Source organism: Acanthochromis polyacanthus, chromosome 17 (assembly GCF_021347895.1).
Source record: "Acanthochromis polyacanthus isolate Apoly-LR-REF ecotype Palm Island chromosome 17, KAUST_Apoly_ChrSc, whole genome shotgun sequence".
NCBI lineage: Eukaryota > Metazoa > Chordata > Actinopteri > Pomacentridae > Acanthochromis > Acanthochromis polyacanthus.
In genome coordinates this window covers 12561146-12588257 of record NC_067129.1, presented here as the reverse complement: position 1 = coordinate 12588257, position 27112 = coordinate 12561146, and the positions used below count along the sequence as shown (strand labels likewise).

Genomic DNA, 27112 nt, shown 5'->3' with positions numbered 1-27112 from the left:
CATGAATGAATGCAGGACAGAGATCAGTTTTCTTCAATTGGCAGGTTGAAAAGCAGCAGCTCTCGAGCCAACAGTGCAACAAGGTTTCACTTAGATATACATGCATACACAGTAAAATTTAATTAAAACAAAAATACATACAAACAAATAAATGTAAAGATACCTGGAAATGGTTCTCTTGAGTGGAAAGTGTGACTCACTCTTTCAATATTCTTCAGAGAAAGCCAGAGTAAATGAGTGTAGTGCTGGGTCATTTTCTTCTCACACAGTATGAAACATGCATGTATGTAGCAGCAGGCTTCTGATCGTGCTAGCAGAGGGAGCAGAAATTCACTGTCCAATCGCAGAATTCATTTGAAAACAGTATTACCAAGTGAGACTCGGACATTCTGAGCTGGCCAATGAAGCTGAAGCTACATGCTGATGCTGGAAAGTCAGTGAGCTCCCAATGAGAGCTGAACAAAGTGGATTTGTAGCTGCTCGTTTGCTCTGGGAATTCATTGTCTGAGATTTAGCAGCACACAAAGGCAGCTTTAGACTCAACAGATACCATGGGACTCTGACAAATACTATAAATGAAAGCAGCATGTATTAAAATTTCGTGTGTTTGTGGTAGTGGATGCTGAGGAATGTGGAACACAACTCAAAATAAATGTTTGAGCAACAATAATCATTATAGCCAAAGCTTTTGTACTGGCCTTTACCCCCTGAGAAATAGTGTTGAACTTTATAAAAAAAGGTTTTATTCTAGTGTTTTGTCTGTGTAACTGCTCACTAAAAGTAAATTCTGTCACTCAGTTATCATTATTAATTGCTCATCGTGTAAGCTGTAGCTGTTGTATACATCTATGCATTCCCATCAATGCTGATCCTCTTTGGTCCAAAGCTGCATTTTAATAAACTGTCAGGGACTGACTTGTCTCGGACAGGAATTTGCCGTTCTGTCCTTTCTGATTGCTCTTACTGCAAGGAGGGGCAGCCGGCTCTTGATCCCGTTGTTGATGAGTGCAGGACTGAACTTAGAAATAATTGGCTCAAGCTTTGAAGGTTTAAGCCAATCAGTGGGTGCATGGTGGTGTGAGCCCATGACAACTCTCTGAGCTACAGACGGGTGACAAATTAAAGGAAAACCCTGAACCCCTGAATCCCACTGAGGGGATGTAGTGGTTCCATTATGCTGTAGGGGCATTTACTGACATGGTTTGGGCCCATTTGTCCTGTTCGAGGAAAGTGTCTCTGCAAATGCATTGAAAGTTCTTCTGAATGATCACCTTTATCCTATGATGAAGCATTTATCCTGATGAGAGTGGTCTCTTCAAGAGTGACCAGACATTGAATCCCGATAGGAGATATTGGACCCATGTGTTAGACAGCACTCTCCACCACAATCACCAAAACCCCAAATATTTCAGAAGAATGGTGCTTCATCCCTCCAATACAGGCTTGGATCAAGTGTCTGCAGTCTTGGAGAACAAAGGCAAGATGCATTTTTGGAAAATGGTAAGCAAACATCATATTAATGTATCATATCTTGTTTGTTCCTTTAATTTTTTACAGATTTCCATCTGTATATGAGCACAATGACAATACTACCAAGCTGATGTTAAACAGACTGTAATGCCTTGAAATGTTTTTATTTTTTGACAAATGCTTTTCTCCAAAGCAGTGCTAGTTTAGTGTGCTAATGGTGATGTTTGCTTATTAGCATGAAACACAAAGTACTGCAAAAACTGAAGGGAATGTCAGTGAGTTGCAGGCTTTAGTCTTTTTGACTTGATGGCTCTAGAGGAAAAGTTGTGGCATCATAAACTTGCTGAGGCCTCCATCAAATTTAATGATACACAGAATAAATGAAACCGTGAACTCGCTACACAAGAAGTCATCCTCTGAGAACAATGAATGTGTGCAGAATTTCATGGCAATCCGTCCAGTTATTGCTGAGATATTGGTGGACTGATCAGCTCTGCTATCCATCAGCTTGTGGTTTTATTCCATTGTGAACTTCTAAATCCTATTTAGGGTGAAGAAACATTACATGGGCTTGTGGTTTTCGGTGTGATGCAAGTGCGCATAGTTATTTTTATTTAAATGCTAGAAATTCATCCAACAACCAGTGTCAATGAATACTGAAACCCACAAATGCCACAAATAAAAACATCAATTTCATAATTCGACAAAATCGTCAGTAAATAAAAATGTCTTTTTTTCTTTACAAAGAAAAACGGTAAATGATACAAAATACAAGCACAATAGAAGTATTACATTAAAACAGGAGGTAAAACCAAAAGGTAACATCAGGTGCTTCTCAGCAAAGGGATTGTCATTGTGCACAACACAGGATAAAGACAGTGGGCATCAGAGGAAATTGTATTTTTTTTGTATTTTTTTTTTTTGTTTTTTTACAAAAGGTAGTCCAACAGGATAAAGTAGGGAGTCAACCACATCTAAAGATAATCCCATCCATTCAGTTTGATGCAATCAAAAAAACATACATGCAATATACGCTTATAAAATGAAAGTCACCTTTCACTTGACTTTTCTATAACCTACAGTTTAAACATGGTTCCCTTTTCAAAGAATAATACACAGTAAAAGATGAGACAAAGGAGAGTTTCGAAGCTGGACTTTATTACGAGTCCAAAACCCAAAAGCTGCAGAGCTCCACAGTGGTGCAGACAGTCCAGAGACAACGCCTGTATAGTCCATCAAGGGTTAAATGTCCCACGTATTCCAACCTCCTCTTAGGAAACATTGGGGTTTGAATTGTGTTGTTTCATTGGGCTCGTTGGAGAACCTGTAAGAAGATGTTGCTTCAGACATACTGCTCTTTAGGGAAAGTGTACGCTGCCACTCCGGGGGGAGGAGAGGATAGACCCTGCACTGAGGGGTATTTAAAGATGGCCGTGGTGTGCGAAGGAGGAGAGAAGGTGTTTTTGGACGTGGTGTTGCTGCTGCTGCTGCTCGTTGCAGGGGTTGGCTGTGAGGACTGGTAGGGGTGTTGGGGCAGAAACGACAAAGGAGGGTTGATGGGAGGGGAGTAGGGCTCGGGGTAGTCCTCCTTGTTGCAGGCCAGTCTGTAGCTCACGTAGTCCGCTGTGTTCGGAAGTTCTTCGTAAAAACGTCCTGAATGCTGCGAAGAAAGGACAGACAGATACTAAAGGTCCCATATTGTGTCCCTTTGCAACAAATGAATTAAGTCTAGCTAAATCTCACATGTTTTCGTAGTGTGTCTGTCAGCTTTTCACCTTACATTACCGCAAAGATGCTTCAGTTTACCATGACTGTGTGTTTCAGGCTGTTTTGCACTGAAAACCAATGAGCTGCAGCTGTTCCCGCCTCCTTAAGGAACAAAACTCGAGGTCTAGTGGTTAGTTAAATGTTGCATAGCACCTGGGTCGCACTCTTCCGGTGTGTAAAGCTGGGATACTAGCTATTATGAGGGGTCTTGAGGAACAGCGGAAGTAAACATTTTCATATCCTATACGTTATACATTACACCTCCAAGGGTACAACAACAACTAAATACAATAACAATGGATTTTCACTATATGGGACCTTTAAAAAACATTTGTCCAAATTAGAAACAATATAAATTCTCTATAAATGGCATGCACCAGATATACTGTGTGTCTTACATATATTTTGCACTTAAAGGTAGTTTCATACTCCTAGTAGTGCTCTGGAACAATGAGTCAACCTTGATTTTCTTTATTCTTGTGCACATGCATGAGGAAGCAGGCAATCCAACAACTGCTCAATAGGTAGTGTTATCATGCAAATAAATGTAGCATTGCATCAACAAAGATAAGCGCACTGCTGGCATGTAAGCACGGATGAAGACAATGCAATCCTCAAGACTTTTTAAAAAAGGTTTTGAATTTGTTTTGACCTCAGTGTTAGCAAATTAGGACATCAGCACTCACAATAAAGTCTACAGTGCTTTAGCCTTTTCATGGCAGCAGAAAAAATGCATTTTATGCTTAGCCACATAGTTTACCTCCTAGAAATATATTTACGTATGAAACCTCTATATAAGCCCATATAATGTCCAAACATCACCAATATAAAAAAATTGTAATAAGAAAAATGTAAGCATATTTTTAGTAAGAAGAAGAACTTCTATATATCACATTGTGTTATTACATTTACCCACATAATGGCCAACTCATCTATGAAATAAGTGGTTCACCTGGGCTCAGTTTTACACAGAGGCAGTGTATGGTTGTGCAGCATTATACAGATCTAGAAATCTGCTTTCACACAACATCTCAGGTTCTTTCACGGAAACACTTGGCAGCAGGAGCCAACGCTGTGCACCATTTGCGCAGGTGACACAGCCGCAGTAAGTCTATTCATTATTTACTTCCTCTGATGTGTCATTGTGTTCTAAGGTAACCTCATCAACCTGAATGTGCTTCTAAAAGCAAGAGATGCTGTTCGCAAATTCACAATTTCCGCAGTCAAATCATTGCCAATCAAGCTGTTGTGCTCACAGTAAATCCAGCAGTTGTTTTTATCATTGTTGTTTCAGCAAGAATCCAACTATAGTTTACTCTCGAGAACTGCTATACTTTTTTTTTGCCTATCAGGCGAATCAATACAAGAAGCTTTTTGTTGCTTTAATATAATTATATTTGCAGAACTGGTATTACAGTGTGCTGATTGCAGTAGAGCTGATCTTATTTAAATAAATAAGTATATTTGTATTTAGGCTTGTATATTTGGCTTTATTGTTCTTCGAAACTTGATAACTTTTTAAATTCAAATTATTAAAATGCTGCTTTATCTAATTACCAGAGAAAGTACAAAAACAAATAATTAGTTGGGTCATGTATTTTAGCTTAGGAAGAACATTTATAAAATTCACATCCACTGAACACAATATGTTATTTTCAGCGGAAGTACTTTCTAGAAAAAGCCCATTCTTTGTGCATCTACATAAATCAAGATTAATCTTCAATAAGAGCTGCTTTAATAAATGCACAATATCTTTGCTAAGATATGCTAATGAATGTGTAAATTCAAAACACAGCCCAAAGGTTACCTGGATATCGTCTCCGGGTCTTTTCCTTATCGGCTGGGACAGTTTTCTGGACGGAGAGTCACTTCTGATCAATGAGAATAAAAACATGTCATGCGGATGGAAACCACTTTGAAGCATGCGAAGCAAAAGGATGGAGAAATCATAGACTGTTTACACACGAGGAGCTGTCTTTTCTACTTCTTATCTTGAGCACCAGGACAGTGATAGTGATGCCCATGAGCACTCCGGCAGCCAATAATAAGGCAATTACACTGATGACATCACTTGTTGCGATCTGTGGTAGTGGCTTTTCTAAAGAGAAAACACAAACACTCATATCAATAACAACTTTCGCTGTTTTCAGCAACTTGGAGCTCAGATATGTGTAAAAAAAAAAAAGTGAACAGAAGCAGTAATATTGAAAGTTAGATGAAGTCAGGTGACCGTACCTATGATGCTGACCTCCACGGAGGCTGATCGAGTCCCGATGCTGTTGGTTGCATCGCACACGTAGGTTCCTTGCAGATCATATGTGACTGGTCCTTTAAAGGTGAGGACGTTGTCTCGGATCTCAGCATTGGTCGGTATGGAGCCGTTAACACTGTGCAGAACACAGGAAATAAGGCTCGAATAAGAAATGTGCACATGCTGTGAAACAAAGGCTACGTAGCAAAGCCAATTACAGCAGCGATCCAGGCCTAGGAGGACACAAAATACACCTACAGGCAGCAGAAATTGTATTAAATTGTATAGAAGAACCCACAGTGGCTGCCACTTCAGTGCAAAAACACTAAAGGTCGTCTTTAGAGCCAGTATAGATATGAAGGGCTCATTCCAAGCTACTGAAAACAAAACGATTCATTGATACAGGCCATTATGCTTACATGAAAATGTATTTATTTATGCTCCTAGATTCCACTTAATTTAAGACACTAGTCCTATAAGGGGTTACATTTTTAAGACTTTGGGCTACTAATCGGAAGGCCGGAGGTTCAAGCCCTAGCAAGCACCACCACGCTAAGCAAGGCCCTTTATCCTATCTGCTTAGTGCCTTAATGTGGCTGACCCTATGCTACCCCCAAATGGGATAAAGAGAATTTCCACTTGCAGGATCAATAGAGTATACCAAAGTAGCAATAAAATGCTTTCTCTGTTGGTGTTACGGTCGTAGTGCTATCTGTCAGTGTGTTTTGTTCTGTTCTCCTATGTTCCTCCTGAGGGCTGTACAACAAAGTGAGATAAATGTGTTAGTGATATATGATTAGCCTAATGCCAGAGATTTTAGTGTCTTTTAGCCTGCAAGATCACCATTGTAGCTTATGCTCTACATGTATCTTGTGAGTTTGGGATGTAAATCGTCTGTAAAAGGTGCCACCCTTTCACCAATTCTTCTGCTGATCATAGTGATATAGATTCTTAGCTGAGGAAATATGTTATATCTGCAGTCAAAGAAGAGTCACATAAACGCTTCCTTATATGAGAGCGCCCACAGAGGATTGTTCAGAAAGCCTGGTGAACAAAGAAAATTGATAACCACCCTTGTGATCCCCATCATTTCCGACTGGGGTTTCAGATTTTGTCAAGCTAGCTAATACAAAGAAAGCCTGACAATGTCACATAAGCCTCTCCCTTCCCGAAGCGGATGGTTGATGGCAGCTACCTCCACTTGCTCGGAACAACAAAGACCCATGGAAGAGATCTATCCGGTTCCAGTTGCAGTTTGGCAGCGTTCAGGCTGTGTGTTGTGTTCACTGCTTTCTTTTAAAGAATGGCATTTCACTTTCTCCAGATTCGTACAAAGCAGGTTTTCTGTTGTTTTTGCAGTGGCTTAAATGCTTTTCGCTTGATCTAAGTTGTAAATAACTTCCCTCACTGTCCTTTTATTTCCACTTGGCCGACATGTGGGCTGATGTGTTGGACATTTAGATTAAATGGACTATTGCTAAATTATCAGTGAGGCAGGTGACTTGAAGGCTTTGCTTGGAAGGCATAGTTAGAATAACAATAAGGTTGCATGATTACAGAATTTGTTTACTTACCCATTAATGGGCTAAGATGAAAAGTGTTTTTATATTTGGCATTCATGATCTTTTCTTGCAATTTTCACATCTATGCCACATGACAGAGTAAAGTACTGCACATAAAGGAACCAGAAACAGCTTCAGACATTAGCCTGATGAAGGAAATTGTCTGCCCTCAAATTAAGAAACAGTAAATGTGTGCAAAACATAAACGAACAGAGCTGCACTTACAGTCTCCACTGATACAGAGAGACGGCTGGGTTGGCATCAGCTTGGCAGCTCAGCTGGACGTTCTCTCTGTTCAAATACCAGTTTCCATCATAGCCGTCCACCAAAACTTCTGGCTCATCTGGTGCATATACAAACAGATACAAATAATAGTGTCACGACACAACGTCTCACTTTCAATTTCATTGAATTGTTATTGATATAAGGGAGACTTACATTGAATATCGAGAGTGACGCTGTCAGTGTAAACCTCCTCGTTGTAGGTGGTGACGCAGGTGAGCGTCTCCTTGTGTGTTTCTCGGTTGGGAACCAAAACGTAGTCGCTCTGAACAGTGAACGTCCCATCAGAGTTTTTGTACTCTCTGGTGGTCACTTCTCCTGGCACCCTCGTTTCCCACCTGCTCACAGCAAAGAGGAAGTGGTGTCATGGCACAGAAATGCAGAGATACACATGTAAACTGAGCTCAAGAGGGGCAAACATTTATAACAAGAAAAGCACTCAGAGAGGCTGTTCATTCCCCCATACGGCATTGTCAGAAATGCAGCATTTTTGTAGACATGCAGCATTTGTTATTATGCTGCAATTCAAAATGACCTTGCGCAGAGCACAGGCGTGTGTTATGCATGTGTTAGGATTTTTTTTTGTCTCACAAAGGCACTACTAACTGAACACTGAAACCTGTTAGGATTTTTATCTCACGAAGGTACTAATAACTGAACGCTGAAATTGATATTACATATGAGTGTTATAATATTGATAATAATAGCCATTTAATGTGCAATGAATCCATGAGTTGTGCTTGACCTTTAAAAGGGAAGAGATGGAGCTAAGCGCTAACTCCAAGCTCTGACGGACACAGACAGGTCAGGCTGGAAAGTTACAGCCGCTTAAAATTTAAAAAAATAAAGCTCCTTCTTCTACACATGCACACACTAACAAAGATAGAGCTTTGGCCTTGATACACAACACATTCCTATTTTCTTATAATGTAGCAAATCATTTTACTGAAACTGCTAACCCAAGGTTGTTTGAGGGAGGTAACCATAATAATCCTCCCTAAGTGATACCTGTATCCTTCCTGTGCGATACCACTAATGGCTGCATCACATCTTAGCTAACAATGGAATAATACTAACTGGTAGAAAGCGGGAAAAAGTTTGCAGGAGGAAATTTTTTTACAGGGTGTGGCTCCTGTATGAATCATGTGCCAAAAGATATGGACATATCTGTGCAACAACTAATGGGAGAACTAAGTCTAAACCACAGTTTATCCCCACCTTCAGTCAATCACATTTCAATATTTGAAGTAGATGTTTATATCTATGACCTATCACACAATACTAGACTGAATAAAATGTTGTGTTAACTTTTGATTTTATCCTTTTCTGGGAGGCTGTTCCAAAGAGAAAAGGTCCTTGTACACAATTCTTTTGGGACACTGACATTTAGAAAATAAACTGCTTAATTGGAAAGAAGTGGTTTGTCTTCTATCTCAAGAAATTAACACATTCAACACGTGTACGTTATGTACAGATACTGAATCGAGTGACCTAAAAATGTAGCGGTGGCGGGAATTGATGGGATTCAGAAACACCCCCACAATTTAATCAGTTGTTCCTTGTATCATTTTCGACGGAGAAGTCCCGATGAGTCCATAGCGGTTGATTTGTAGCAGGATCGCAATCATGTGATCGTCAGCAGGAAGCTGATGTAGTGTTCACTTGTCGTCATAGCTACGGTGACGCCGTGCTGCTATCTCACAATGATACAGAAATCTTTAACAAATCCGTGGTTCCAGACTAAAAGCCACATCACTGCCAAAATCTAATCAGTTGTTCCTTCTGATCTTCCCTGAAAATTTCATCCAAATCAGCTAGTCTGTTTTTGAGTAATGTTGCTAACAGACAGACAGACAGACAAACCAGCGCCCATCGTCACATAAATCCGACGGAGTAACCAGATGTTTCAAAAAGGGGAATGTGAGTTCAAATCACACACTAACGCTCACCTGATGGTACCAGGTGGTTTTCCATTCGAAGAGGTGCAGGTAGCCACAGGGGTTTTCAGATTGGATGATCGAGCCACCAGTGTCGGCGTGGACAGACTCATCTGAGTGGTTGGGCGAACTGAGGGAATATGAAAATATATACATAACAGAGTATAATGTTTAACACTAAAATCTGTAACTTTGATCCTTCAGTAAATATGAGCAGCACCCAGCATCCCAACATTTTAACAATGTCATGTTCTGATGCCCAAAGGACAAAAACTTGATATTTTAATTATCTCTTCATTATCTAATATCTACAGGATGTGTGCAACCCACACAGTTTGGTGAAATAACGACAATAACGCCATGAATTTTTGGTTTCATCTATAGACACAGGAAACAGCCAGAATGGCTCATTCCACCACCACAGAAGCTCACAATTTAGTGCGTTATTTCTTTTTTCTTCATATTTATGTCTAAGAATTGACTTGTATGTTTTGTTTTGTTTTTTTTTACACAATACCTATACTGATTATTAGTAATCTAGGAGACAATAACTTCCAATATATTTTGAACTGATAGTTCCAAACACAAACTCCAACACAACTTTTGCTTATTTCTGAGGTATGGTTGATTAAAAGACAACGTTTCAACAATTATTCTTTAGTGTTGAAAAGATAATACTGATGATGTGTAACCAATTACACAGCTGTGTGGGCAGGATGTTGCTCGTGACCACAGACAGAGAGAAGCGACTGCATGAGAACCAAAGCAGCAGATTATAGAATTATTTATTTAACTGGGAACAAGTAAAAAACAATTAACAACACCGATATTTAGAAAAAATCAGCCAGGTCTATAATTGTTTGACCTGTACGTCGGTCACACTATAACTTGCTAATGTAAGTAAGCATAAAAGATGCTCCTGTAACTGTGTAACTTGTGTAAAACTTTAGGACTTCAGGTTTGTGCTCCTAAACCAAAGACCATACAGGGACTATGGGAAGAAATTTTAAGTTTCACTACTTTGAACACAACTTTTTCACCTTTTTGCCACAGACGACAGTTGTAGAGGGTTTGAGCAGAGGCCCCAGAGGGTTGTATTGCCTTTAAAGATTCTAATAACCAATATTTTAGGGGAATCTACAGTTTCTAGGATAATTTATTCTTTAAAAAAAATCTTTCCCTTTCATATCAAACATCCTCAGTCTGGGTTAAAAGTGTGTTTGACTTGAAGCCCACCCTATCTGTCTGTCTGTCTGTCTTACCGTAGACAGTGAGGTTTACTGTGTTCTCTCGGTTCCCTGCAGGGAACGTGGTGTATTCACAGATGTATGTGGACTCATCGGAGAGGCGGAGCGAGGAGAAGGTGATGGTGGTGTCTTCGAGCGTCGGAGTCCGTCGCCTCACCGCTGCGTTCTTGAAGGTGACACGATCCCTGTAGGGAGGAGCCACGGACACGCCCAGGGACGGATTTGCGATGGCCACATTCTGCTTAGTGCCATTTACCAGTTTTTGCCATGTTACCTTGGTAAACCAGGAAAAGAAAAGAGATGACAAAGGGGAACAAAAGTGTGTAGTGCAGCTCACGTGTGGAAGGTCTTAGATGAGCCACAGATACCTGAATCACCAAACTAATAAGATGAATCATGAATGTGAAGCAGTCAAGTCCAGTCATTACTGATGCATGCAACTAATAATACTGTTGGTTTTTTCTCACTAAATAAACAGCTTTTTGTTTATATTTGATATCATTAATGACTAAGTGAACCACAGCAAGCTTTCAAAGACAACCACAGATTTTTAGATTTACTTCAAACCCCACAGACAACCCACACATGTAAAGGATGGGATAAAAAGCAGCTTGTAAAGACTTGTAGTGGTACGTTGCTGTTGAAGCACTTTCTGACTACATTTCACTGGCCCAGAGGATGGGATAAATCTGAGAATTTTTCCTATATTGCATTTAAATATTTGTATTCTAAGTCATACGTGACATGTAGTTAACTGTTTAAATCTGAAACTCGTCTTTGAAATTGATTTTAAATGCATAACTAGTCCTCTAGGTTCTGCTCATCTTTAAACACACCAAGTTTGAACATTTCTCTGCTTTTGCACTGAATTTGGAAGCACAAACATTGTACGTGAAGTTTATCTTTTACTTGTTTCCTGTGGCATGTCTGATGTAAACTCAATAAGATACATTTCATTAAAAGCAGGAAAGGTTTGCATTTCTGAGAAAAGCTTCTCAAAGGTGAGATCGGATCAGTGTTGCCATTGGAAACAGCCTGATATCACAGGTAAAAATAGTGTATAGATTCTTCAGATGCAAAACATGACCGACCTGCTGCACATCCAGGTGGTGACAAAGTGAGAAAAATAAGACAGTGAAGTCAAAGTCTCGGTGACAGAGCCGTTGTAAGGACACCTTCTTTTTTGGGCATGTAATTAGTTCATTGTTTTTGAAGGGAATTTGCAAGGACATATGTCTACAGTTTCCTTGCAACCATCCTTAGCAGTGCAGATAGATTCATTTCTCTGCTTTAAATCTTTTGTAAGCATGTTCAGAGGTGAGTTCAAAAGTACAAAGAAGTAAAAGCAAAAAGCAAAATGGAAATGAACTTCGTGATGTGTTCAGGGAGGACTTCTATTATAAATCAGCAAAAGTTTCACAGAAAGAGTTTCTTATGAGCAGCTGTTCACTAAGCTGCTGAGAGACACTTTAATAAGGAACACTGACATCTGCTACTTCATTAATGCAAGAAACTGAAAGAGATACATTTCTACATTTAATACATTTAGTGCTGCTGTAGGTACACAGATAAGTGGATGGATTTCATTCCAAGTTCATCAGTGCTGCGAAATGATTTTAGTGGTACAGAGGTGTGCAAATCATCTTGTAAAGTGTTACTGGATGGAAAGCATTTGACTGAATCTTTATAAACTTTCAACTATAAGAATATAAGTTCACTATTGTGTTTATTTCTTTGCATTAATACATGAATCATCTGCAAAATTAGTCTGATTTAATTTGAATCCTCTACTAAATTTACCGTAAAGTGCTAAATTATTTTGTTTAGTTCTCTCCAAAAACTTTATTTTGAGGAATTTCTTCTAACTTTGTCAGTTAGGAGCTAGTTAAGACTCTTAGGATTTTTTAAGAATATAGTCCTATGTCTTTTCCTGCAAAAACAGAACTGTGTTCACTGGGTGTCTCTTAATTTCTTAACACAAAGGAACAGGATTCTTCATAGAATGTCTATGAATCTCTGCAAATTGTTTAAGTTGCAGAGGTTCTGCAGATAATAATCTTTTCCTTCATTACAGACAAACACACTGTCAGTTTTTGGATTGATCTGGAATTTGGAGGCTATGTTGGGTATGAATTTCATCATGTGCTTTTGTGATTTGCTGTGATGTTTTATTCTGTGGACACCTCTTGATATGGACAACTTCTTTTCATACCTGGGAGATTTTGACAGGCGGGAAGCTGTTGATGAACCGACACCGGAGATCCACCTTTGAGCCAACATACCCTGACTTCCCATCGTCCATTTCCACTGTCTGTCCATTTATTCCTGGAGGAGAAACATAGGCGTTAATAAAACTCCTATCGCCTTCGTCGGCGCACACAGACTCACACGTGCTGGCAGCATCAGAGCGGCACGCTTTAAGTTGTTCACAGTCGGCGCAACACGTTCAACTTACAAAGCGAGCCGAACTGTCAGAGGTGATACATTTTAACAGCATGAGAGGTGAGCAGAGGTCAAAGGCTGCGGATTAGAGGGAGGTATAAATAAGCACGATTTGTTTGGTTCCTGCTCCCACTGACTTACTGATCCCCTTTAACAAATCCACAGCAGAGCTGCACCCACTTCACCAGTCACATGTTTTTACTTGTGTTTGTCACAGAATTTGTAACTAACATCATATTTAATCTGGATGGTTCGTGCAGAATAATCTTATTATTGTCCATGATACAGAATAGAAAACAATGATGGTTCACTTAACAAAATAGCCCAGAACAAAAGCTGCTCTCATTCTCATGTGTAGTTACACAGCGTGGGCACACACACACACAAACACTCATCCACCAGTCATCTTTAATGAAAAAAATTATTTAAAAAAATCAATGTCTGAGTTTAAAAAAAGGCATATTTTCTTTTTTTTCACAACCAACTTTTAATAAAGAATCTAACTTATTGTTCATGCAAGAGTCAGGGGCTCACCAATTTAAAGAAAATATGCAATTGCAACTTTTATGATAGATGTTAGGATTGAATTTGAAATATATTTTTCCACAGTCAAGCTTTAGTTCAATATTTACTGTATAATGGATTTACACCATGTAATGGAGCTTTAATACTTGAGATCCAAAGCGTGACTGTCACACGAGGATTACAGCATGAATTTATAAACCCTGGGTCAGACTCGCGGCATGACAAATATCCTAAATTTGAGTCATTGCAATTTTCATGAGATATTAATTTTAAATTAATTGATTGTTTAGCATTTGTGTAGACATGTCAACTGCTGCCAGTTTACAAAGACCTGTTATTTTTTTTAGCATACTTAAATAATCAGCTGACCTCATTCATTGGGAACATAACATTGCTGAACCTGACCAACCCCAGATCATAACTCTAACCCCCACAGGCTTGTAGGCACTAGAGATGATGAGTGCATCACTCCATCTGCCTCTCTTCTTACCCTGATGGGCCGATCACTTTGGAAGAGGGTAAATCTGAACTCATCAGACCACATGACCTTCTTTCATTGCTCCAGCATCCAATCTTTATGCTTCGCAGCAAATTGAAGCCTTTTTTCCCATTTAGCTTCACTGATCAGTGGTTTTCTTCGAGCTACAGTTGTTTATTCCCAATCCCTTGAGTTCCCTTCACATTACACATGTGGAAACGCTCTTACTTTCATTACTAAACATAGCCGTAGTAGTTCTACTGTTGATTTCTTAAATGATTTCACCAAACGTTTAAAAGATCTCTCATCACGATAATGTAAGAGTTTGTTCTGACCTCATTTCTTCCTCACTTCACTTCCACTTCATCATTTTAAGGCGTTAAGACATTTCTGTGAAATTTTGCCATAATTAGCATATGAATTCTAGAGCTTTGGCCAAAAACATTTTTTTGGTGAGATCACGCTCACCTTTGACCACCAAATTGCAATCAGTTGATCTTTGAGTGCAGATAAATATTTTTTACCAAATTTGATTAAATTCCTTCAAGGCGTTGCCGTGATGTGATGTGACGTTCATGAGAACGAGAGAGACGGACAGACGGACAACCTAAAAGCACGGTGCCTCCGGCCACAGCTGTTGCTGGCATGGAGGCATAAAATCAGATATAATGAGGTGCCATAGTTGATGGTTCATCCTGTCATCCAATATTTCCATGTTATTAATGGAGGAATATTGATCAGTCCACCAGTGTTCTAGTTTACTCTCCATTACGGAGGCAACCACTTCTAAACACTCCAGGCTGACAGCATCAAAACTGAAGCCGCTCATCAGTCTGACAAGGTCCTCTGAAAGTGTTCTGACACACAGGAATAGATAAAGTAAGCTGGGAATTACATGTAGAAAGTTCACTGTGCAATGCAATATGTAGTGAAAAGTCTAAAGATCGCACTCTAAAACAATATGTAAGTCTGTGGCATGAGGGGATGCTGGTCAACTTGACCACAACTTGACCACAATCATTTCTTAAATTTAAGCAGGTTGTTACTATAGTCAAAGTCTTAATTCTTTCCTTAACAAAGCCATTTTTGTGCCCAACTAAACCCTTGTAGGGTTTAGTATTCAGTTCTACACATAAATAGTTACAGCTGGCCAGAAATTTGGGCTCACTTAAATGTGTCTGACTGCTTTTGGAGACGGTGAGAAATAAAACACAAAATCAGGGCTACAGACATCTGCTTATGATGAAATGCTGTGTTTTGAAAGCATGGTTGGCTAAAACAATTGTCAAAAAAATTCTTCAGCGGAGTCCTGACTTCTCAAAAAAAAATCCTCAGAGTCGTCTCTTAAGTCAAAGCAAAGTTTTACTTGCGCAAGGAATCCCTTGAACACAGCAGAGTCTGAACAAGTGAAAGGAAATGGGTGGAAACAGTTTAGTTTTTAAGCAGGCACATAAAGAAGTTACATTGGTATTATCAGTTTCTGAGCAGCCAGTTTCAACCGGCTGCTTGCAGGATCAGCTTGTTATATTTTCATGGTCAAAGTTAGGTCATGGAAATTTACTGGGTACATTGGGTGATAGGAGTTCACAGTCACACAGTTATACAGTAGTTTCAAATCATAAAGAGCAGTTAATCACAACATTATTATAATTTTATAACAAGAATATACAAGTAAATCTCGCTATAGTGGAATCAAATAATGAAGGATTAGACTTTTTGTTGTTTAAACCTGCAGCATGGAATTTAAGTCACAAATACTGTGGACACATGCATATATGATGTGTGCCTCCCTGTCAATCGCTGCCCTCGTCAGCTCTGACAAACCAGTTTTAAACCATGTTTGGTGCTAGCATTGGAATGGCGTGACAGACAAAAAGATCTGGTGCACTGTGAAATAAAGAGAGATTTACCTGATGATGTGACAGTGATGATGAGCTTAATGAGCATTGTGTGAACTTGTTTGACAAGGGCTTGAATTTGAATGTGTAAAAGTCAGCTTTAAGTGTTGTTAATACTGTGACATGTAACAAACCGTCGACCTGAGTTTGCCCAGTAATTATCCAGCAGCACTGTATGTCTGTACATCTTGCTGTTGCTCAACTGATGGGCTTAGACAACGTTTAATGTGTGGTGTGTCACAGGGCTGAGTTCTTGCTCCAGTCGTGTTCTCTGCATCACTGCTACATCTTCACGTGTTTCTTTATATCTTTTACCAACGTGATGCTGACGACACACAACTGTATTTTCAAGGTCCAAAATAGGGGCTGGGGCTGTTAGTTTGCAAAATGACTCAGGTTTTAACACTACAGTGTCTTCTCCGTAGTCAGAAGACATGTTCCAGTTGCATTTTTTCTGGAATTTGTACAGGAAGCCCAATTTCTACTCGACACACGGCTGTACCGCTCATTTAATCCAGCGAACCCAATGAACCAGACACTTTTTATCACTAAAATAAAATGATGAACTTGACAGTGTGTTCTCCAGCATAAATATGATGAAAAGCTTAATAAGACCACGTATTGTATGCAGAACTATCTAAACTTGATTTGTTAATTTCAATCAAATCAGACATTATCTCTCCAATCTTTTCAAAATGTTACAAGACCACCTCCTTTAAGTCTGAATCAGCGGGGTTAATTGTTTTAAATTCTTTTCCCCATATATCTCCCTAAAGAAATAATTACATCAAACCAAGTTTTAACTGAAAACACAAGAGACCTTTGGAAATTCCCACTGAACTCTAAGTAAGCACACAGACCTCTGAAATTCAACTCCCCATATCCCAGGAAAGCTCAAACACCAGCAGAAATCAGCATTTTTTTTACTTTTTTACTTCAACCTTTAAAAGTTTAGCTCTCACTAAAATACACACTAAATGTTACAGACGCCTTGCAATCCTAAAGCTCCAATGAATCTGCGCTGCTGTCACCTAAAGCCTGCAAAATGTAAAAGAATATGCTGACGATCTCACTGGTTCCACTGAGCTATCACATCAGTGTCTCATTCAACATGAACAAGAATTCTAATTTAGCTGATGTCAGCCTGAATCTCAGTTTTGAAGGCTGATTTATGAGACACAAACATGCACAAATTCACAGAGAAAAGTCATAGCATGCTTGCGCTAAGTTAGTTTCCCATCACCTGAGAGATCAAAGCACGGAAACAAAGCCTCAATTAGATTATGATGACAGAAAGTGTATTAACTGAATACCTTAAGAGATTTGTAGGGTCACTTCATGGCTGCAGAAAAAGCACTTAATATACTTTTGTGCGTATTCTATGCATGCAAACATGCACATAAAAGCCCAGAGAGGCCTCTTGGGATCAAACTGAACTTCTGACATCAATCATCAAAAATATAACCGACATCACAGCGTGATTGAGGTCAACCTGAGCCGTATGTGTTTTGTTATGTTAATAAGTTTGATAGTTTTGTATTAGAGCACGAGTCCACTATGCCTTCCTTGCATGCTCACTTTCATTAATTCACTGTGTGTTTGTGCGGGTCATGTAGAGGGAAGGAGGCCGCCAGTGGGAGTAGATTACAGCATTTAGGATATTAAAGTGCTTCTGAATCAGAGAATTTGTGCTGCTGTACATATGGACCGCTCAACATTACAAAATGTTTGTCTTGGAATATTTTCAACATTTAAAATAGTTGGTGTTTTTTAAGCCTCGAGCCCTTTATTTGTTTAATCACTTCATCAAAATTAATGTGCAATTCATTTTAAATAGGTGAAGTTAAAAAGGTGCAGTAATCTGCACCTTTCTTCTACCAAGCAAACACTATTCTTCTAAATTCTTCACAAGATAACTCATTTGCACAAAACATTGCCAGTTAATGTACAACCTATTTCCCTGAAAACATAAAGCATCACCTCTGTGAGAACAGAAGATCAACACCAGCAACAAAGAAGCTGTTTGGATGCAGAGTGAAACATTTGTAGCTCTCCAGTATGACCTTGACCGAGAGTGTTTGAGATTTCATTTTCACACCCATACTCTATTCATGAACACAGTTTGATTTACTGTCAAACCGTGAACAAGAATTTGATCATGTTCAGTCCACAAGAAAGATAAGTCATAATGAGTCACTTGTTGTATCTCTGATGAATGAAACGTACGGTGACAGCTAGTCTGACTCACCGGATGTAGACTTTGGGTACAGTTTGGTCAATTCTGCTGTTTTCCTCCTCTTCCATTATTGTGTTTTCACAATCTCCGTCACTACAGGAAGCAACAACCTCTGAGCAGCAACCTACATGCTGAAAATGTCAAGTTGGGATGAAGATTTAGATCGTGCAGTGAGGCAAGCCTGCTTGGTTCTCTTGGGGAATTAGTCATTTTAATGACAGCATTCGGCTCCCTGCACTCAAATGTTCCACCAAAACGATTCCTCATTGCTATTTTATAGGGACTCCATCACTGCATCCTGAGTTTAAAGTAATACAAACAAATCTAAGTGTTTCTTCCCCATGTAACAGAATGATATGTGCTTTTTTTATTATCTTATTTTACTTTCTAGACATTCAGTTGTCATGTCCCGTTGATCACTGAAATTGCAGGTATGCCTCTCTCCTCAATATTTCGATAAGAATCTGGTCTTGTTAGCCATAAAAGGATCTTCCGGCAGGCATTGTGAAGATGGCTGCTGATGTGAGAATTGTAATATATCAGGCTGTGGAAAACAGACAGAAAGATTGATGCCACATCTGCGTGACAGGTTTTAGAAATACTGGAGGATATTTTTTGTTAGATTCAGATTCAGAAAACTTAATTTGTCCCCAGGGAGAAATGTAAAAAAAACCACTGCACAGGACCAGGTGAGCTTCTCATCTTTGTGCTAAATGATGTTAAAAAGTTACTGGAAGTGACTTTATATAAATTCTTCCAGAATAGTCATCATTTTCTGCACTATGAAAAATTATCTACTTTTTTAACTGTGTTTTTTGTGGAAGATGTGACTGTTATCTTGCATATTTTTCCTATTCTGTTAAATTACCGATAAATTATCGATAATCAAAAAAAAAAAAAACAGGCCAAAACTCTAAAGAACTATAACAAAAATCTGTATTTTTACAAATGGTATTTTATTCTTTTACAACATTTAAGTGTACAATTACACTATTGTAAGTGTATTTTAATCTGCATAAATAATTATTCTACATATACTGTATTTGTCTTTATTTAAAAAAAACAAATTAATGATTCAAAAGTAGTCTATATATTATTTTACTGTTACTTTATACTTTATTTCATTGCAATATTTTTTATAGTAATTTGTTTTTGTATGATGGTAAAACAATACACTGTTTAGTTTTTTAAATAATATTGTATAATATCATTATTTTACTGGTATTTTCTGTTATTTTCTATTTGCTTTTTTCAGAATTTGTGAACTGCACAATTTTCCTACTAGATTTTTACCTCTTTTTTTTATAGTGTTGGGAGAAATCTGTGGTTCATTTCTGGTTGTTTTCCCCCCACCTGCCTTAGATTAGTGAGTCAAAACACCTTTCACTTGTGTTTGATTTTTCTTTCAAACACTCACACATGCCAGTGAGTCGCCCCTACTGAGCTCTGTTGCTGTACTGATTAGAGACTTAAGGTGAGACCAGAACAGACAGAGAGACTGCCTCTACCTACCACACACACACACACACACACACACACACACACAAACACACACACACACACACACACAGGGCCGGCCCTAGGACTTTGGTGGCCCTAAGCAAGATTTTTTTTGTGGCCCCAAAACATGCACAGGGCAACTACCAAATCACGTGCACAGCTTGTAATTGGGTTAAAACACACATGCACATGATTAACAGCAAATATTTATTTTCATAAAAATATATCCTTAAAACAATGGAGACAATTACCAATAATGACACACCGTGTGCCCCCCTCTAGTGGATGTGGCTATAAACAACGGCATAGAGTGTTTATGCCAGCGGCCAGCCCTGCACACACACACACTCTCTCTCTCTCTCTCTCTCTCTCATATCTCATCTGCCCCACATCTCTCCCACCTTCCTCTTTGCTCCTGCGTCCACTCTCATTCTTCTTTTGTTCAGTCTATGGGAAATGACCTCAGCAGTCCACATGACAATGATGCATACACAGCAGCTCACAGGCAAAGAGAAGAGCATGGGAACGAAACAAAACAATGGAAATATTGTTCCACATTTGAATGAGCGACATGCAAGAACAGCAAGAGCAGCACAGCGCGGCAGAGGGTGTTATTGGTTTATATCCTGAGTGGATATCCTCCTTCTTTCTTCGTCATTATGTGAAAATCTAATTTTAACTTTTCCTTGTACATTTGAGCAGAGAGGCAGTGGCAGGTGTTTCTGTAGGCTTTAAGATTAAATATCCTGTAAAGCTTTATTATTGAATCATTCTCCCAAATCCTAATGTAAAACACTGTCATTTCTTATCAACATTAAGCGTTTCTCTCTTTTTTTACCAGATAAGTGTCACTGAGATTAAAATGGATTTTTAAGAGTGTCCATAACAATGAGTTATGAATAATATATTTGAAATTAATGTCACAATATATGCAAAAATCTGACTTAAACAGAGATTTAAGGATAAGATTTAAATACATTTTTAAAGAGATTTAAAACATCCAGAATCAGGCCTTACCACTAGGGCTGCACTTAATGATTATTTTCATCTTCAATTTACTAATTTTCTTTCTTATTTTTTTGAGTTTCATAGTTTAGCATTTGATGAGTGCTCATTTCAGCTTTCAAATGTCTGTCCAACAGCCCCAAACCAAAATATATTCTGTTTACTGCAAAATAAGGTCAAGAAAACAAGAAAGTATTTATTTTTGAAAAGAGATAGCCACTGAATCTTTGTCCTCCTTTTGTATTTAAACGTTTAATTGATAAATTTGATTAATTAATTAACCTGCTAATTATTGCAGCTATCCTTAAAGCAACTCATAAAGCCTGTCTAAACCAAACTAACTTTAGAAGACAAACACTTTAAGATTAATCCCACAATAAGTCAAGTCAAGTCACTGTCATTTATATAGCACATTTAAAACAAAAGACCTTGAGCTAAAGTGCTGTCCCATAGAGAAATAGCACCGAACAGGTTCAAATGCTGAGGTTAAAAGTCTACAATATTTTTGATTATAAACATTTATCAGACTAATTTAAACATTCAGAATAAGACCCCACAATATTATTTATTGAAATATCTGAAAATATTGTGCCCAATATGGTTACACAAGGGAATGTGTCAGTTAAATTGTTGTTTTTGTACTAATCTCCTGTCTGAAATTGAATGAAACATGACTTTAGGGGTGGATGCAAAAGATGCACATCAGTTTAATAACACTGAGTGTTTAGACTGATTCAACAGAGCGCAAAGAAAAAAATCAAAGAGTCAGCTGTTCTGTCACAAGTCATTATTTCAAGTATTTACAGGTGTGTGTCTAAGATTAAAAATAGCAGACTGATGTCAGTGTCTGCACAGATGCTGTTAATCAAAGTCACCACAGTAACAATTTGATGTGAGACTGGGTTGACCGAACAGACAACATCTTCCTTCAGCTGCACTCAGTTGGCTACCAGAAGTAAAAAAAAAACAGACTCATGCAACAGATGAGAAAATGAAAAGCACAGAGAGAAAAAGAGAAAGAGGACAGATTAACTGTTTAATCTTTAGGCCATCAAATCTGTGATTGATCGGGGATTACACACCCTGTTTGTGTCTTTGGCCTTGTGATTTACAATGCAGGGAAACCTGAGCCAGAATGAAGACAAACGCACAATACACACACATGAAACTACAAATAAAACCTCCCTGCTGTGTATCTACAAGTAGCCTGAAAGTGACAGAGATAAAGCTGTGATTAGACTCTTGTTTCACACAACAGCTCTCTTTATTTCTGCAAGCTAAAACACTGCACATCGTGACAATATAACCAACAATGAAAACTAACTTTTTGACATCCACTCTACCAAATTACGCAGCTCCTGTCTGTTTTTGCCTCACGGAAATAGACCCTGAATCGATTCTGATCTGTCATTGTTTCTGATTGGCATCTGTGACACGTGTGTTTACGTGCGTGCATCACACACCCACACAAGTTTTGTGTTAGTGTGGGTGTGTAATCTCGGTGGCACTGCAGGAACGTGGAGTGTTCGCTTGGCCGGTGTTCAGCGGGCAGCTCACAGGATTATGATGGCTGCTGCATGTGTGTTTGAGACATGAGAGTACGAGGCCAAGAGGGAGAGAAGGAGGGAAATGAGGAAAAGGTCTGTGGAGGGGGAGATCAACTGACCGAGAGACGGCGAGCAGGAAATAAATTTGTAGACTCTGCAGGGACAGGTGCACAAAAGAGACAAACAGAAGGGACAGAGCACAGAAGGGCCGTGTGTTTGCCCTGGATTATTTCTGTGGGGTAGCGTCTGTGTGTTCCAGCTGTGGACAGTGGATTATACTAAAAATCATGTCTGTCTGTCTCCCTAAGTCAGCCTTTCTCTGTCTCTCCCTGCTGGGTCTCTCTGCAGAGGAGGCTTTCAAACTTTTATGGGAAAACACATCAGCAAGCAGCATCCACATCAGCCCGGTGGCAGCTCTACAGGGGCTGACAGGCCCAAAGAGCCGCTCTGAGACTGCATCACCCAGAAAAAGACAGATACGCTGCAGCAACAGTCACCAGGCTGGGACTTGGCAGCAGCCGCGTTGTTACACCCTTCTGCTCCCTGTGCGGCTCTAATCCACGGCTCTGTCCTTCAACATGACAATCCTACACACATGGCGCGGCCTCACACTCACCACACTGACACATACACACATGTGTGCGTGCCTGCAAATTACTGCTCAACTCGCGCAAGGCGGTTTATCACATGCAGAGTGAAAAAAGCAATCACAGCAGATGTCACAACAGTCCAGGGCATCTGTATGCTGCCACAATCGCTTTTGTCATTACGTAAGACGTATACCACAGTCCCCCCCATTATTACGCTGCCACGGCTCTGATGCCAGCTGTAGGTTTGGCCCCGGCTTAGTGTGATTACACCGCTGCACCTGTTTGGCAAGAGATAGTCCATTCATTCAAACGCACACAGACGCAGACACTTTAAGATGTGGCAGTGCCATTTGCAGGGGCGGCCCCATTTTAGTGCGACTTCGGCCGCACTGAAACCAGTTCAGTTGGACAATGCGTGGGACTGACTGGGGAGCCGATTATTCCTTTTGTATTTTCAGAGAATTAATCATTCACACATGCTAATGAGTGGAGTCTGAGTCCGCCAAGAAGTCACAGTCACACCGAAAGAAGCAAAATTGTCACAGTGACACTGAACAACAAATTTCTGAAAACAAAATTGCAAGCTTACCTTTCTTATTTCTAATCTTTATTTATTACACATCATGGGCCACTTGTAAAGGGTATATGAGTTGTCATGAATAGGTGATAATCTTTTTTTGATGCTTTTTAGGTCACTTGGCATTAATAAAAATTCTGAAGTTGAGGCTGTTGAAAAAATCTTAGCATTTGACAGATTTTTTTGCGTATGTTATTATATTCCAAGTCATTAAAAACAATAGTAAATGGGTAATTAATTATCAAGTATTTGCTAAAACATATAAACCATTTACAAAGGTATTATATGATTAATAATATAATAATGATGCTAATGATTAGAGTGATAGAAATTCTTCTATGTGATATGAAACACTAGTGTAAAATGACCTTAAGACTCCTTTTCCTCTGTATATTTATATAAATGATCAAGCATTTATTGGAATAGTAGCCTAAACTCAAACAAAAAATAAATAAAAGATCACTGCATTTCAATTGCCAAGCTCACAACAAAGCAGATTATGACCTGTGATTTTTGTCATACTAATCTTAGATACCTACTACACTGAATGCACAGCACATCAGGTTCATGCCACTGTTTCATTTGTCCTCATTGCCTTTTTATGTGACTGCAGATTTGAGACCAAAGACTCAATGATACCCTTTACCAGGACTCGCATCACTTTTTATTAATCAGGTGCTGGTAAAAGCAGAGAAGCTTACCTGGATTAACACAAGTTGTTATCAGGAATATCCAAAGTCCAGTCCTTTCCATGCCCGAACCACCGTTGCCAGCTTCCCGCTGTGGTTAAATTCCCAGTGTGAACTTGTTTTCCGCCTCCTGCCTCCCAGTCTGAACTCACAGCAGCAGCAGGTTCAGCTTCAGGACCGTGCGTCAGGGTCCGGGCATGTGTGCGTCAAAGCGACTCCACACTCCTATAAATTCACCAGCTCTCAGCCTGGAGAGATTTCTCAAACTTCTCACCGCACCTTTAGACACTTTTTGTTTCTTTCCGCCTCCTCTAATGCGGGTTTCCCACTGACTGGTAACGGAGCTGCAGCAGTCTGTTCGACTGAGGCTTGGCGGGGATAAAGCAGCTTAACGCGTGGGCAGATTATTTCCGAGATAGCCTGCTCCCCCTCAGTCCTGACTGACAAATATCTGTCACTGTGTGAGGGCAGGGCAGGCTGGTGCGCACATCTAGAGGAAAAAAAAAGTCGCAGTCAGGCTGTTTTAAATGAGCAAACTCAATAGGCGCAATTAAGAGGTCAGACAGGGACGAGGCTTCAGGAGTCACCGACTGCTGTCCACACAATCATGAAAATCAGTTTTACACCCTGCTGGCAGACATTTAGACCAAATGAACATGAACAATTAATGCTTGTGGAGCCTGGGAAGTGTCATGGAGGAAAAAAAATCATCTGTAATTACTAATTTGCTCTTTGAGTTTTGTACCATTTTATTTATTCAGCTTTCTGCCCTCTGAGGGAAGCAAAACCATTTAGAGGGAGACAAACCACGAACTTGGGTTTTTGTGGAGTGGATGACATCCACCATGTCATCATTTATTCATCTTTTATTTATATATTTTTCCTTTAGGGAGAGAGACAGTCCAGGAGGCTAACCGGGGTGATGCAGATCTCACATATAACACAAAGTTGAGTGTAACAGCTAAAAACTATCCAGACTAACAGCACAACAGAAACAAATACAAGTAATTCACAATAAAAGTGGATACATATAGAGTAAACTGCAAGCAATACATTATGAATTATTAAATGCTGCGCAGAAATGACTGTTTTCCCCCCCTTAGAGCTCCCAGGCTCTGTGGATTATAAATATTTTAAAAGATAAATACAAAATTGTCACTTGTCGCTCTATAAGTGCGCATATATAGCGTGACATTGGATATAAAATGATGAAATGTCAAGTCCTGTTTCATGCAAATCATTACCCACGTATGAAAGGGTCTGACACATGGTCGGAAAACTACTGCTGTCTTTATGTTCAGGGTGATTTGCAGAGGAGGAAAGCTTAGCTGTGGGATCCAGTGTAGGCAGGTGACAACTGACAGAAGAAAACTGCGGAACGAACTGAGAGAAGGAAGCAAAAGCTGATAAATGTATCAATTAAAGGAAAAGAGACGGCATTACTGTGAAGTGTTAGCTGGGGTCTGTACGCTCAGTTTTGGTGGTCTTAAATGGATTGTAATTGTGTAAATGTGTCTAATCTGCCTATGGTAACTGACCTGTCCAGATGGTTTCCTGCCTTCTTCATAGTGCATGCTGGGGTTGGTACAATTCACTGTGATCTTGAAAAGGGAATAAAAAGGGTAAATGCATATGTTTTCTTTGGTTTATCTACAATATGGTTCACATTATTTACACAGCTTCTTACTACTATGAAGATGTGTTCATACTTAATTATTTTTGTCTTCTGTGGACTTTAGATGATGCAGGTGACTTCCATGTAGTGATACTTAGTTCTAACAGTTCTCTTCATATATTGCCCATCAAACAAAAAGGTCACACACTGTAATATTTCATTGGGTCACCTTTAGCTTTGAAAACGGCACACTTTCGCTGTGGCATCATTTCAATAAGCTTCTACAAAGTCACAGCATTTATTTCTGTCCAGAGTTGGCTTAATTTTTTGCCAACATCTTGCACTGACGATGGGAGAGTCGAAGCGATGCGCAAAGTCTTCTCCAGAACATCCCAGAGATTCTTAATGGGGCTGAGGTCTGAACTCTGTGGAGGCCTATCTGTGTGTGAAAATGATGTCTCATGTTCCCTGAACCACTCATTGTCAATGTGAACCCCATGAATCCTGACATCAGAGAAGAAAAACTTCATTGATGGAAAGACCTGGTATTTTTTTTAGCATATTTAGGTGGACAGCTGATCTTATTTTTTAGGAATATAACATTGTTAACCTGATCAACCCCAGATCATATCCCTAACCCCCACAGGCTTTTAGGCACTAGGCTTGACCAGCACATTACTTCTCCTCTCTTTTTACCCCGATGCTCCCGTCACTTTGGAACAGGGTAAATCTGGACTCATCAGACCACATCACCGACCACATTTCTTCTTCAAAGACGATGGTTCACCACTATTCTTCCAGGTTTTTATAATGCGTTGGATGTTTCTTAATCTGATTTCAGTAGTTTCAGAAATCTCCTTAGTTGTGTTCTTTTCTTGATTCAGGCCAATAATTTGACCCTTCTGAAACAGATTAACATCCTTTCCATGACCACAGGATATGTTTTCTGACACGGTTGTTTAACAAATGAAAAGCTCCTCACAGCATCAGCTAGGGTTAAATAAGTTGTTGGAGCTGACACATATTCATGACTGCAGTAATTATTCAATGGAAGGCTCTTACCTGTTTGCTTAGTTAAGTCCAAAAACCATGAAACTTCTCATGGCCCAACAGTGACACCCTGTGCTGAAAGCAGTAAATCTGCTTTCAGTCAACTTTGTGAAATTCCTTTTATTGGCCTTAGGGTGGAGACACTGAGCTACTGTAACTGAGTCATTTGGTAAGACAGTGCTAGAAATTTCTAGGGGGCACAAATTCACCTTGTGATGATACACTGTGCAAACATATTGACATTTCTACAAAGATAGTCTCATCTACAATAGTTTAGTGTGGTCAGTCTATTCACTCTACATTAACATCATAGTTTGTATGCTTTGTATACAGAGCACAGTGGAAAAATCCCTCAGTTTGGAAGTTATTTATTATGCATAAGAGCAAGTGGAGGTGAGAGAGAGATGACTGTGCAGAGAAATGGAGGGCAGTTGAGGGAGGGAG

At 39.4% G+C, this 27112-nt stretch overlaps 1 protein-coding gene across 2 annotated transcripts; it reads right to left on the bottom strand.

The window, feature by feature from the left end:
- Positions 1-2047: 2047 nt before the first annotated feature.
- On the bottom strand, positions 2048-24484 carry nectin1a (nectin cell adhesion molecule 1a). Of its 2 annotated transcripts, none has more exons than XM_022216360.2 (10): positions 24016-24480; positions 12729-12841; positions 10532-10790; positions 9282-9399; positions 7489-7670; positions 7276-7393; positions 5473-5624; positions 5203-5335; positions 5045-5108; positions 2048-3130 (listed from the first exon to the last, which is right to left on the bottom strand). In XM_022216360.2, the coding sequence occupies exons 1-10, from the start codon at positions 24065-24067 to the stop codon at positions 2813-2815; spliced, it is 1509 nt and encodes a 502-aa protein (XP_022072052.1). In that variant the 5' UTR covers positions 24068-24480; the 3' UTR covers positions 2048-2812. The 2 variants fall into 2 exon arrangements, with proteins under 2 accessions (XP_022072052.1, XP_051793730.1); XM_051937770.1 differs by lacking the exon at positions 2048-3130 and adding an exon at positions 3148-3555 and having other exon boundaries at positions 24016-24484.
- Between the last annotated feature and the right edge of the window lie 2628 nt (positions 24485-27112).

Excerpts from the sequence above, each read along its gene's own strand:
- nectin1a (XM_022216360.2), bottom strand. The coding sequence starts at position 24,067 with ATGGAAAGGACTGGACTTTGGATATTCCTGATAACAACTTGTGTTAAT. Across the intron at positions 12,842-24,015 it reads AACAACTTGTGTTAATCCAG|GAATAAATGGACAGACAGTG; the intron begins GTAAGCTTCTCT and ends TTTCTCCTCCAG. Across the intron at positions 9,400-10,531 it reads AGTAAACCTCACTGTCTACG|TTCGCCCAACCACTCAGATG; the intron begins GTAAGACAGACA and ends ATATTCCCTCAG.